This window comes from Protopterus annectens, chromosome 13.part0 (assembly GCF_019279795.1).
Source record: "Protopterus annectens isolate FY-2018-M chromosome 13.part0, PAN1.0, whole genome shotgun sequence".
NCBI lineage: Eukaryota > Metazoa > Chordata > Ceratodontiformes > Protopteridae > Protopterus > Protopterus annectens.
In genome coordinates, this window is record NC_056747.1 from 1,356,315,876 (window position 1) to 1,356,330,723 (window position 14,848).

The 14,848-nt window shown below is 37.0% G+C and overlaps 1 protein-coding gene across 1 annotated transcript in view; it reads right to left on the reverse strand.

Annotated features, from left to right (window-relative positions):
- ADCY10 (adenylate cyclase 10) overlaps positions 1-14,848 on the reverse strand; it is a 376,739-nt gene that overhangs the window by 247,873 nt on the left and 114,018 nt on the right. Inside the window, exons 8-10 of the mRNA XM_044054989.1 lie at positions 13,065-13,256; positions 6,962-7,083; positions 6,787-6,863 (exon numbers count right to left, since the gene is read on the reverse strand). Of these exons, the coding sequence (XP_043910924.1) occupies positions 6,787-6,863; positions 6,962-7,083; positions 13,065-13,256 (391 nt within the window). The remainder of the gene's footprint in view (positions 1-6,786; positions 6,864-6,961; positions 7,084-13,064; positions 13,257-14,848) is intronic.

The window sequence follows — 14,848 nt, forward strand, 5'->3', positions numbered from 1 at the left end:
TCAGGATGACAAAGGAATGTTTTGTATGGTTACAATACAAATTAATGGGAAGACTTACACTTTAATTAATGTATATTGGATACCTGGAATTGGTATTAATACAGTGAAACATCATATTGATAAGATCATATCATTCTCTATAGGGGATATTATTTTAGCTGGTGATTTTAATTGTATACTACATGAAAGTGATACTACCACTATAAGGAAAAGAAGAATTACATCTAATGCAAAACATTTAAATGATTTTGCTAATTCTTATCATTTGAATGATATTAATAATCAGATAGATTCAAAATCATTACCATACACCTTTTTTCTAACAGATACAAAACTTATTCAAAAATAGATAGGGTCTTTATTTCTAACCAGATGGTAACAGATTTAATTAATTCCAAAATCATTTCATGTCCTATATCTGATCATAACTCAATTGTTTTTGAATTCATGATAAAAATACTCATAATGTTCAGATCAAAAGGATACCAGCATACTTAACTCAGCTAAAAGACTATAAAGAATATATACTTTCAGAAGTACAACATTTTCTAGACATAAATAATACTCCTGAAGTCTCCATTGTCTATGTTTGGGATGCCTTAAAATCATATCTATATGGACAAAGTATCAGATGGTATAATAATAAAAGGAAATCTTGGGATAAGGAATTGTTAGATATTCAAAGTAAATTAGACTCTTATAAACATAATAATAAAGAAAATATTATGGACAAGAAAGTTATTGAAGAAATAAACAAACTGAATGAGAAATACAAAGAAATTTTAACTCATAAAGTTAAAATAACTTTAGAGAAATACAAGTTTTGTCTTATTCAATAAGCCCCAAATACTTACATAGACTTAAAAATAAAACAAAAGATTGAATAAACAAAACCATATCAAAGAAATCTTTTCTCTAAGGAAAAGAAGAATGTTTCTAGTATACCAGAAATACTGGATGAATTTAGAAATCACTTTCACAAGATTAACCATAACAACATTAACATGGAACCTAAAGATAAAATAAAGCAGTTTATAACCACAAACATGAATAAAATGCTTAATAAACAACAGATTAAACTATTGGACAAGAGTATTTCATATACAGAAGTTATTACACAAATAAATAAGCTTAAATCAAACAAAGCACCGGGTAATGATGGTATTATACCAGAGATATATAAAATCCTTTCTAAAACTACATATTCATTAATACATAAGGTTTTATTTTGGCCCAAACTGAGTTAATAACCCCCATCTTGGCAATATACATTTATTTCACCAATTTTAAAACCTAATAAAGATCCAACTAGATGTTCTTCATATCGACCCATCTCATTACTTAATGTTGATTATAAAATGTTTATGAGTATTTTTGCTGATAGATTGAAGACAATCATCCCGGCATTATAGATATAGATCAGACGGGCTTCATTGTAAATAGAAATACTTTTGATAATATAAGAAGAACTTTAACATTAATTGATTTTGCAAATAGGAAAAAGAAAGATTTAACACTTATTAGTCTTGATATAGGTTCAGCATTTGATTCAGTAAGTTGGGACTATCTGTTTACCTTACTGAAATGCACAAACTTCTCTGATGCATTTGTAAATTTAATTGAGCATTTATACAAAGGAACGCTGGCTTATATTAAGGTAGGAACATATGTTTCACAAAAATACCCATTCTTAAAGGTACAAAGCAAGGATGTCCACTTTCTCCACTATTATTCACTTTAGTAATGGAGCCTTGGGCTAATTTGATTAGAAACAGTACTGACATAGAGGGTTTTGAAATAGACGAAAATACAACATCAAAAATTCAACTTTTTGCAGATGATGTTCTAATTACATCAGCAGGATCTAATTCTTCTATGCAGTCTTTATTTGATAAAATGACGAATTTTAAAAGTATTTCTGGTTTAATATTCAATGAAGAAAAACTAAAATACTACCTATATATACACAAAAAATATTCTCATTAGTGATTTTACTAAATATGTACCCAATTCAGGTCAGATAACTTATTTAGGTATAATACTATCTAAAGATATTAAATCTATTATATATAATAACTATAATACCTGTTTTCTTAATATACAAAATCATTTTAATACCTGGAATAATATGTTTTTTACTATGGAGGAGAGACTTACAATTATTAAAATGATAATATTCCCCAAGATTTTATACTTAATACAATCAATAATACTTTCACCTACAAAAATAATTATCAAGAAACTGAATACACTAATGTTAAATTTCTTATGGGCACCTAATAGACCTAGGATTGCATTAAAGAAACATACTAATAGCTGGTCTCAAGGGGTATTTCTTTTCCAGACTTTAATTTATATATTATCTCTTCTATTATAAAAGTTATTACTTTATTAATAGATCAGTCATATATCGCAAAATGGAAAGATTATTGGGAGCTAATTAGTATGCACTTCATGAAAATCTCCTTAACACATAAAAATATGATTGTAAATAACTCCATGTTGTGGTTGCTAAAGGAATTTTGTACTTCACCTATTACACCTAAACATATGGTTTGTTACCCATTAAATATTATTATTAGTTATCGTAACTTTATATTCATGCACCCTAAGTATAGGGAATGGAATTTTATTGTATTCCTATAATGTATACTCAGGGTATGCTTATGTCATCTACTTCTGAAGGAGCTCATTTAGCTATAGATAATGATCTAAAGTACTGGTATCAGCTGATATCTGATAATAAAGTTAAAAATCTAGATTTCTTAAAACAAGAATTTGATCTAAGAGAAACTTGCTGGTTAGAGGTTCAGATCTTTAGACAACATCTCATTGATAGAATAGATCTAATGTCTATAACAGTTAAAGAATCTATTCCAAAACTGATTGATTACTTGATATTAAATTTACAGCATAAAGTTTCTGATAAAGGTAAACTTTCATATATACATAAAATTATCAGACAAGAAACTTTTACAGTGTAGATTCATACTGGAATTATTTCACCTCTATTAATGGGGACCCACCAACTCAACAAGATAAACAATATATATTGGAATCTGCTTATAGAACTACATCTTCCATTGTCTGGAGACTTTATACATGGAAATTTTTACATAGATCTTTTATACACCTTTGATGATGAATAAAATAAATAATAAAGATAATCTATGTAAGAGATGTAATGTAGAAATTAATGCTGACTGGGCTCATATGTTTTATGACTGTATGAAGTTGAAAGAATACTGGAAGTCAATTAATGAATTTTTGCAGGCTCTTTTTACAGATAATTTCATTATTTCTAAGTCTCTTATATTATTCAACACACCTGTACCTCAATGTGTTAAAAGATTAAGCTTCCCTTGTTATGGTCTATCCTAGCAGTGGCCAGGAAAATAATAACTAGAAATTGGATTTCAGATACACCTCCTTCATTCAATGAATTTAAAAATGTTATGAATATAATGTGCCACATGGAAATAAGCACAATTAGAATGAGAACAACTAGAAAAACATCATATTATATTGTATGGGATAATTTACAAAATTTGTTTAAAAAATTCTAATTTCAATAGCACGGTATTTTAGTTTAATTAATTGATCTGATTGTAGTGGATGTCTTTGTAAATACTTTAGTTGTTTTGTTGAATATTATAATAATACCTATTTTTAATTACTTGTATAAAATTGTTATGATATTTCTCTTATATGTTAAAACAATAAACCTGTTTTGAAAAAAAAAAGAATTTTTTAATTATTTTAGAATAATACTCCAGGTGCAGTTAACTGTTGACAAAACGCCTATTCAAATCATAACTACCTACAGAGCCCCAACCATGACTCAGGAGGCCCACTCCATCCATTTGGACTTACTTGACTCCATCAAGATTCAACCCTCTATCCTGATCCTGGGTGACTTTAACTACCCAACCATAGAGTGGAAAACCTATTCTAGCTCAAACACAAATGCCCAGAGATTTCTCTACTTCATCAATGCCAATTCATTGGATCATCTGGTCAACACCCCCACAAGTGGTGAAAATATCCTGAACCTGGTACTAACCAACATGAGTAGCCAGTGTAGCACCCCTGCAGTGCCATCCTCCTTGGTAAGATCCAACCATAAATCAATAATTTTCAAAGTCACCATCTCCCTTGACCCCCCCCACCAGGGTTGAACAAAAAAACTTTTCCAAAGATGACTGCAACCTCCTGAGAACAGGTATAAGCAGCATCACAGTCACCATCCCTTCAGGTGGAACAAGCACTAATATCCAAGCCTACACCAAAAAAATTATATGAGCACCTATATAGCCGCATGGACTCAGCAATACCTGACAGGACCAAATTATCTTCCTCAAGGAAGAGTAAACCTGTCTGGTGGACAGTAGCAATAAACAGACTCTATAATAAAAGGAAAAAATTGATGTCCAGGACCAAGAAGGAACAGGTGCCAAGTTGGAAGCAGTCTCTCCTTTGTCTGAACAAGCAAATAAGGTCACTGCTAAAATCTTGTAAGGCTAACTTCGAGTCCAGATGAGCCGCATCCACTAAAGACAATCACAAGGCCTTCTTCGTATATGTCTGCCTCAAAGGTAACTCCCTAAGGCAACTCTGCTCTGAATTGGTGGTCAAGAATACCACATACACAAATGCCATGGATATAGCCAAACTGCTGGCAGACAAATTCAGTGAAAACTTCACCCCCCCCTGTCCCCTCATCGGTAAACCAGGACATCCCCAGAACTTGCCCCCCTCCCCTCATCACCAGGCAGCAGGTTATTAATACCCTCTCAAAGGCAAAAAATACAGCCTCCATGGGACCCGACAACATCCCTGGCTGTGTCCTACATGAACTCAGGCAAGAGCTCTCAGCATCACTAGGCACCCCATTCAACCAAAGCCTGTGCACCGGATTCATCCCCGCAGAATGGAGGGCAGCCACTGTCATCCCTCTGCACAAAGGTGGAGCATCCACTGACCCATGCAGTTATAGGCCCATCAGCCTAACTAGCCTGATCTGCAAGGCCATGGAATGCATTATCATGGACGTTATAAACATGGACATTGGCAACCTCCAATGCTTGATCCCACACAGTTTGGTTTTGTCAAAGGGAGATCATGCATGTTAAACTTGGTCACCTTCTTCGAAACAGTCACCAAAGTCATGGATGAGGGCAAGACAGTGCACACTGCCTACCTTGACCTAGCCAAAGCCTTCAACACTATTCCCTACTTGGGTATAATAGATAAACTCTCCTAGCTTGGCATCAACCCATATGTTACCAGATGGATAGCTGACTGGCTCACTGATAGAACCCACTCAATCAAAATAGGAGAAGCCACCTCTAGTAGCAAACCTGTAACAAGAGGCGTACTCCAAAGATTGGTCTTGGGGCCTAACTGTTTGGAATATACCTTTCTGAGATGCAAGCCAAAACCAGTGGTCTGTGGCTGACCAAGTTTGCAGATGACTGCAAGCTGGGCACTGTCATAAATTCCCCTAGTGATGTGAGCATCTTCTAAGAGGGCCTTAACCAAACTAATGACTGGTGCCAGAAACATGGTCTCAAAGTGAATGCTAAGAAATGCATTATCATCCCCTTTGGGGAAAATGTCATCCCCACTAATTATCACATTAATAACAACTTACTACGTGTGCGATCAGTCATGAGGGATGTGGGCGCCCAGGTTGCTAACAACCTGACTTTTGATCACCATGCTGCCTCTATTGTACAGAAGACTTTCTACATGGCCCACCTCATAAGTAAGGGTATTTCATCCAGGAACAATGAGGTGATAACATCCCTGTACTCCTCCCTTATCAGACTCATTATTGAGTACAATGCCCCCTTCGGCATGTACCATGCAGTGGTTGGAGAGAACACAGAGGTTCCTGACCAGGAAAATACAGGGTCTCAAACACCTATCCTACACAGATAGGGTAAAAACCCTGTTCCTCTACTGAGTCTCATACAGACTGCTCAGAGGTGACCTGCATCTGGCATACAAGGCCGTCTCAGACTCAACCTTGATGAAGTTGCTGCATATCCGTAAGTCAAACTCCACTGGTGCAACCTGTATGCAAGGTCTCAACCTGGTCTATGACATTAACAGAACTTCGGGATAGATTTGTGTCCCAACGACTCCCCCCATCTGTGGAATAGACTTTCTCTCCTTATCAAGCAGAGTACCTCACTAGACCTCTTTAACAGGAACCTGGATGACTGGATGGGAAACAGAAAATATACCCCTGGGATCCCACCTGTGTCCCTGCTAGACAGGAAAAACAGGTTCTGACTTTGTGGGAACATGGGTGAAATTCTTGTTTAGGCTTGTAAGGGCCTCCAGGCCCACTAGCCTAGTATCATCCTATGAACCTATAAACAAGTTTGGGTTACTGGTTGGGTCGGTCATGTGACAGACTGAATTGGATATTTAAGGTGTGGAACTATTTTGTTAATTAGTTCTGATAAAGTTCCTAAGAAAATATTTCGAATGAAAGCACTTAACTTTTTGTATTTGATGTGTACTTTTATACTGTCAATTTAAGTTTGTTTTTAATATAGTTTTTGTGTCTGGACAACTGTTCGTGGGGTCAACCTTTCAGGTGTGGATTTATTAGTTTGTGTTATCCTGGTTTCTGTGGTTCTAAATTTGTGGATTAATAAAATCTGTTCTGGTTGAAAATGAAGAATAACTCTTGAACAAATTATTGACTTATTTATCATTGTATCTGTCTATACAAAAAGAAATAAAAGACCTAATGAGCCAATAACCTCTTACCTGTGTACTCCTTTCTCAGTGGATGCCCAATGATACCACAAAATGCTGGACCATGGGTAACACCAACAGATGCAGTTCTAATGAAGGAAAGAAAAAAATATATATTAAATTATGCAGATCTCATATGTAAATCAACACTGCTACTTACTGGCATTTCAAAATATGTTCTACTTACTCAACCCTGGTCAGGTCATCTGTACAAAACTTCTGAACTTTAAGTGCGCAGTGCAAGGCTTTAGCACATCCATCCTCCCGCTTATCTCCAGGAAGGCCAAATACACATAAAAATGTACAGCCCTAAATAAGTTCAGAAAAAAATTGATGTAAGAAAGCACAACTATGTACATTTTTTATTTTTAATTAGATTGCCATTCTGAATATAGAGATTACTCATTAAAAATATGTACAGTGATGGCATTCCACTTTCATAAGATGAAATTATAAAATTTTATTGGTGATTTTTTTTTTTTGAAAATATTAAGGCAAAACAGTTGTTGTCTGCTAATATTCTGTGGAATCCACATCCATTAAAAAAATGAATTGGCCAGATCAATGGACAGAAGGATAAAGCTACATCTGTGACCAAGATAGCGAGGATCGATTAGCCAAGCACTGAATGAGCCCACAGGAGATGCAGTGACACTGGCTTGTACAGGAAACAGCTGGACATGTTCTTCTGATGATTGTTGGTGGAGACTGGAAGTCAGTGCTCAGAAGCACAGGGTATGGTCAAGGTACTGGACTTGCCAAGCAGCTTACACATGGTAGCCAGAGGTGGTACATGCTTGGGAGGATGCAAGCATGTCTTCTACTGTAACAGACAGTGCACAAGTAAATAAATATTTATCAGAAGCAGAATCGAATCTAAATGAGATGTAACCACAATAATACATTTCTCCACAGAACACCAGCCACATAATTATTACATTTTGTTCATATAATAACTATGGATTAATCAGTTAGAGGTGAGTGGCTGTAATGTCACCAGCAAAATATCCAGCTTTAAAGGGCAAACCACACTTAAAAATCACAAACAAAGCAATCAGCAATAAATATCTAGTAAAGGCACACATTTAATTTCACAGAGATGCAACTTCAGTAATCATAATTAAAACTCACAACAAATTCAACTGCATTGTGTTCATACTAAGAACTTACAGGAAGAAATTTGAGTTTTAACTCACTCAAGGGTCATTTGTGCGAATTAGGCCCAGAGTCAGTAGCTACAGCAGGTTATAGCTCATAGACAAATTTTGCAACAAGCCAGTATGCATGCATTTGTCAGACATTGCTCATGAATCTGAATCATCAGTCCTTAACTCAGCAGGCATCATGAAGGGCACATCAATGCACTGTGTAACATTCATTCCAGTACAGCACACAGATTTCAACTGTTATATCCCCTAGCCAATCAATCTCTTAGAATTCTTAACAGGGTCTTTCAGGAAGCTTCAACTGGCATGTAATTCATGCTTCCTGAAAATCTGGATGGCGAATATGAGCAGGGATTAAGGACAGTGTTCTATGTTAGCAGTCAGCATAAGTTATTTCATGCTAAAACACAGTGCTGGTGGATGCAGACATGTATGCCCTGTTGAGTCTGTACCATTAACTGGTATGTAACAGTCAGCACTAGCTAAAGGTAGGACACACAACACAACTATACTGTCATGCTAAAAATGTATATCACAAAAGGTGATCTGAGGTAGGATTAGGGTTGCTGTGTAACACTCAGCATAATATAGCCAAAAAGCACACAGGATACTTGGGGTTACCATTAATTAAAGGGAGAGTGAACAGCATAGCAAAACAGTGCTCCCTACAAGTGACCAGCATGTAAAGCACATGAGGGCATGAAAGGGGGTAGCACTGTTTTAAATTTGAGCTCATAAACCAAATTTCTCACAGCTGTACCTGACACAGTGTGCAATACAGTAGCCCTGTGTTACCTAAAGATCAGCTGTGCACTAGGCTCTAAAAGAGGAGAGAGAAATAAAAGCTCTAGTATACAAAACACAGCTGTGCTCTACAGCCTTCCAGTGACATGTTGAAGAGGCATGGGGCAGTTGCAGATATAGATAATCAGACACAGCACTGCAGTTTATAACACTTTAGTGTACTGGCACTACACCTGTTAAATTACGTCTTTGTTAGGCCATCCACAAAATGCACAGCAACACTGTAGAACCTAAACCTGGGTGATGGCATACAGCTCTATAGATGCACACACACAGAGGACATATGGGTGCACAGACGTTCAACATACATGGAGGGGTAGCAAAACACAGTGTCAGCCAAAAGGGTTAAGCTAGGAAAGAGAAATGTATGTCAGCATTTCTATTAAGTAGGAGGAAGAGAAAGACAGCTGTATACCTCTCCACTAAAAAATGTGGACATAGCCTAAAATGATGGGGTGGGGGGTGGGGGGGGCAAAGGCACAAAACTAGGGACACATTTTAAATACTGCTGTTATAAATTTAGAAAGTAGCAAGAATTGTATTGGCGTACATTTTCATAATGATATGAAGTCTGAAATGGAAATGTACGTCATTATTTAGAGACTTCAGTCCACAGTGAGTTCCTAAAAATCTTAGAATTTTATGAGGAATAGACCAAAAATTTAAGGCAAACTCTGGACAGTTGAGAGGCATGGCGGACTGTGTCAAGAGCCTTGGATGCATCTCAGAGACGGTCCCTATGTGCTATACTTGACCATTCTGTCTAGGACGATGATAAAGATAGTGCCGGAGCAAGGCCTACAGCTTGTCTGAACCAAAATAGAATGCTGCAAATCAAACAAAAGATCTCAACTGGAGGACGCAATCACCCTTCACGTTTGGTTGAGCCGTAGGCTGATAAGTGTCAAATGCAGTGACACGTAGGTACTCTTGAGAAAAGAATATTCTGGATTGATGGCAGGTTAATATGGCATAAAACTACTTTCTCTCTGTGTTCAAATACACTGCAACACTTGAAATTTTAGAAAGTGATATGTCTGAAAACAAGATACTCAGTCTTGAACCAGAGATACTTTATCTGGTATAAAATCTCATATCCAGTTTGATTATTATGTGTGTTCTAAAATGAGGTTACATTCACATGCTGTGGATATAGGCCAAATGTTTCAGATTTATTTGGATAAATTCTTCAATAGAGCATATAAACAGAGCTTGAGCATTCATTTTCTGTGGGGTGGTAAATCTCCAGTGCTCCATGTAAGAGGATCTGCCCTCCGCTCCCTATTTATTTTTAAATGCTTTCTGAGATTAGTGTACATTGAGGAAAGGTGACATTTGTCTTCCACAATCAATGTGCTTTTTAACCAAGTGTGCATACAGGTGTTCAGTACACAGAAATATAATGCACAGGTATTCAGTACACAGAAATATAATGCACAGATGTTCAGTACACAGAAATATAATGCACAGGTGTTCAGTACACAGAAACATAATGTTCCACGTGTAGTATTTATTGGCACATAAATTGAATGTCCATGCCAATAGTGTTATATGCTACATATAGTGTGTGTGTGTGTGTGTGTGTGTGTGTGTGTGTGTGTGTGTGTGTATACTTGTGTGTACGTGTACATGTGTGTGTGTGTGTGTGTGTGTGTGTGTGTGTGTGTGTGTGTGTGTGTGTGTGTGTGTGTGTGTGTGTGTGTGTGTGTGTGTGTGTGTGTGTGTGTGTGTGTGTGTGCGTGTGTGTGTGTGTGTGTGTGTGTGTGTGTGTGTGTGTGTGTGTGTGTGTGTGCGTGTCTCTCTGTGTACATAACAGTGTATCATATCTTTTTCCGTACTTTGTTCTATGCTGTCAAATTCTAAAAGGATCATTGTGATTACCAGCTAAAGGGAAAGAACAGTCTGAATTAAAGATTTACACGATACACATTGGAGAAAGCATATTTTCTATGCAGGCAATATTCAACTGTTTTAGTCTCTTGCATTGCATCACAGATGGTTTTAGTATGATTAATCAAATGTTCTACTCCTCAATAAAATAAAAATAAAATAAAAGCATTTTTCAAGGAAATAAATTCATTCAGTGGGTGTTAGGCTTTATATTATATGAAGAATTCTGGGACTGGCCTAAATGCGTGAAGCATGACATTGGTTTGACTGCACAATGCTAAAAGTCCATTTTTGTAGAACCAGTACAATGAAAGCCACTCACAGATAAGCCAAAGTGCACCTCCTTATCATCAAAGATACATGCAACCATTTTATGAGCCAAGCACCCTGTCTTGCAGTATTGCAGAGTGAGGGTCAACATAGTAACTCCAGCATGTTTGGCACAGATGGAAAAATGTGTTTTAGTTTATGGATACCAATTCCTGGATAAACTTACAGATCCCAAGCACTCTTTAATCAGTATTTCCTAAATCTGCAGATGATCACATTTATGCATTTTTATGTACTAGGTGTGACATCCCCTCTCTGGGCCAGTATTCAAGGAGCCTGAATCTTCACCACTGACACTGGAGAGGGACGTTCACTTGGAAAAAAATGGTTACACCCAGTATTTCTAGATGCAGCTCTCTGTATCAAGCACAATGTACCTTAAGAGCACACAGAGAACACACTCACCCCGGGGGTCTGTTTTTTTCTTTCTGCCTCTCCCCAGATCCCCAGTAAGGCTCCCCACTGGCACAGCTGTAGACTTAAGACCTCAGCCAAGTGTCCAAGCCAAATCCTCCACCACTCTCTCTGTGAAACCAGTGCTTCATGTCCCTGATCCAAGTAGCTGACACACACACGCTCTCTGAGATTTGATTTGAGCATACACACACACACACACACACACACACACACACACACACACACACACACACACACACACACACACGCGCATATACACACCTGAGAAAGGCTGGCATAGGTTTACTAGTTATGTCTCCTTCTACCCAGACTATAGGATAGTTACTGCCACCACACACTCCCAAGCCAGCTACTCTAAGGCTCTTACAAGGGTACCCAATTATACTGAGTGAAATTAATATTAATATGAATGGTAATTTGAACAATTCAGTAAGGCTTTCAGGAGTGGCCACAGAGTCACCAAACAGAAATGTGCATTCTCAAAGGTTAAAATATCCTCTAAAGGACCATGCACAATGAAATGTTTAAATATATTTAATAAATAAGAAAAGGACACAAAAACACTTTATATCTATTTACAATAAATACCTGCGTTTCATCCACAGGAAATATTAAAATAACACAGATGAATAGATTCACACAGAAACAGAAAAATAGCATTTAACTAAACTCACTATATTTTCCTGACTAATCTAAACAGTTACTATTCCCTGGTCACTTAGTAGAGCAAGGCAATATGAAGTAGGTGAGAGATCCTTCCTTGTCAGGTTTCCAAAACAGACTGCCATGAGACTTCAGTCTCAACTAGTATTAAATATTATTTGAGTGAAGAATTTCAGAATGACATCACATACATCTGGTCATCTGACTTCTGGTTCCCATGCAACCCCCTATTGCTGGAAACTGCCAGGATTTAGCACCTATGTGCAAAAATACAAGCACACAGACCCTTGCTAAGATCTGCTGCAACTGTTGGAAGTCATAAAACTGCAAAACAACTCCCTTCTTCCTACAGGAGCTAATAAACCATAATTCTTACAAACATTGTGTCTCTGGCTTCATTCAAAACTGTGAGATAACATCTTTATGGCCTAGACCCAGTAAATACATTTCTTACTGTTTTCCACAGTTAGCTGGAGCTGAGCTTAACCTCTCTCTTCCCTTGCAGTATTCCTCTAACATTTATAGATATATATAAATATATATACATATATATACATATACATATTTAATTCAGTTACAAAACAGTCAGGAGCCACTGTTGGTGCATTTATATTTTTCAACACAAGCATCTGTACAAATCAGTTTGATATACAAATAACATATAATTCTTTACAAAATTGCAGCTAACTGTGGTGGCACCATTGCCCTACTTCTCCTAGCATAGCTAGTAGTACCTCACATTGTCACACTAGGTAAGCACAGGACCCCAGCTTCTTCATCTTCAAGCATTAAAGACAAGTGTGCAAATTGCTGAGGCTATTACACTACCTTGAACAGGTTGATGAGATCTGGACTATCTTGAGATAATTATTATTTTCCATTTTAAATCTGTAGGATTATATCCTATAGTTGGTAAATCTTTTTATTATAATTAGTTCTATACAAAACATTTCATTTAAGAATGAGGAATAAATTCATAACCGAACATACCGTTATGTAAAAGTTACAGGTCACACTTACTTTGTCAAACATGAGAACTTTATTAATCCTGCCACGATATTTCTTGATAGCTTCATTGATGTACTGTAGAGCATATTGCAAACACTCGCACTGACTGTTTTGAGGTACATATTTCTTAAACTGTAGATTAACAAACATAGTTGTAATTGGCCGAACTTCTGACAAAAATTCCAAGGGTTCACCATTCTCGATCTGAAAAAAAGCATGGAGAACAAAGAAACATTAAGTAGAACTTTTTATGTAAATTAATAGAAAATCAGTTCATCTCTTTTTGCCTTAATTTTACTCTTTTCTTAATTAGCTTGTCTTACGTCAGCTCTATTTCTTTGCTCTATCATCTGGAGTTTCTACATTCCATGTGTTATTTGCTACTTGCCTTTCATGAAATAAAAATAAAAGTTAACTGAAATACACCGGCCACATCCCTCAACAGTAGTTTGAGACCACAAAAATGATTATTGGCCAAGCATTTATTTCTTTATTTACTTATGCATTAACTACAGGAATGTACGTTGAAACAAATATGTGATTTTGACTGTGCTTCTAGATAAATGTTAGAAAGAAAGAAGAAAACTGTGGAAAACATTGAGCATAACACTCAAAAGAGAACAGTAGCACTCAAAAGAAGTACAACAGTGTATCCAAGACAGTGGTCACATTTCTGAAGTATACACTGGCTCAAGCAATGAGACATTCTCAAATGTTCCTGATGCTTGATGTATTTTCAATTGTAGTTTGATGGCTGGGTGTAATGCCCATATATGAGGAGGTCATTTATAGTACAAGTCTCCCAGAAATTACTCTAACCAACCTCTCAATATATGGGTTCCACGGGTTGTTGAATGTCTCATTGCTTGAGCCAGTGTATACTTCAGAAATGTGACCACTGTCTTGGATACACTGTTGTACTTCTTTTGAGTGCTACTGTACTCTTTTGAGTGTTATGCTCAATGTTTTCCACAATTTTCTTCTTTCTTTCTAACATTTATCTAGAAGCACAGTCAAAATCACATATTTGTTTCAAAGTACATTCCTGTAGTTAATGCATAAGTAAATAAAGAAATAAATGCTTGGCCAATAATCATTTTTGTGGTATGACCCTGACCCTGAGAAGTATCCTTCCTTCACCAAGAATGATGCCACAACATAGAGACAAGATGATCAGCTTTAACAATTGGCTTAATTTCTGGTGTCATTCAAAGGGGATCCAGTGTCTGTCTGCCTGGGATGACATGCTTGACAAGCCACGCTGCTTCGCAAGGGACGGCTTGCACCTGTCACCCCTGGGATTCCGGATATTGGCTAAGGCTCTTGCCACCCCCATAGTGCCTTTTTTAGGCAAGGCTCAAATTCTAAACCTACCACCCTAGAAAACAAAAATGGGAAGAAACTAAGGGTAATGCTGCTCAATGCCAGAAGTCTAAATCTCAAAATGCACGCACTCAAGGCCCTTCTCAGTATGGAGAACATCGATGTCTGTGCTGTGACTGAAACCTGGTTCAAGGCTCCTGAGAGCACCCCGACACTATCAGGTTTTACCTCATATCATGCGTTCTGGCCCCAAAACCCAGACCACACCACAAAAGGAGGGGGTGTATCCATATTCATCAAGGATACCCACACCTCCAGGTTGGTGGCAACGCACGAAGCATCGGAAACCATCAAGGTGCAATTAACCATAGGCAAAACTGCTCTACAATTTGTAGCATGCTACAGGCCACCCTCTCAAACTCAGGAACCCCACACAGCCTTCCTGAAGACACTGGAGGGTATAAATGTATCTC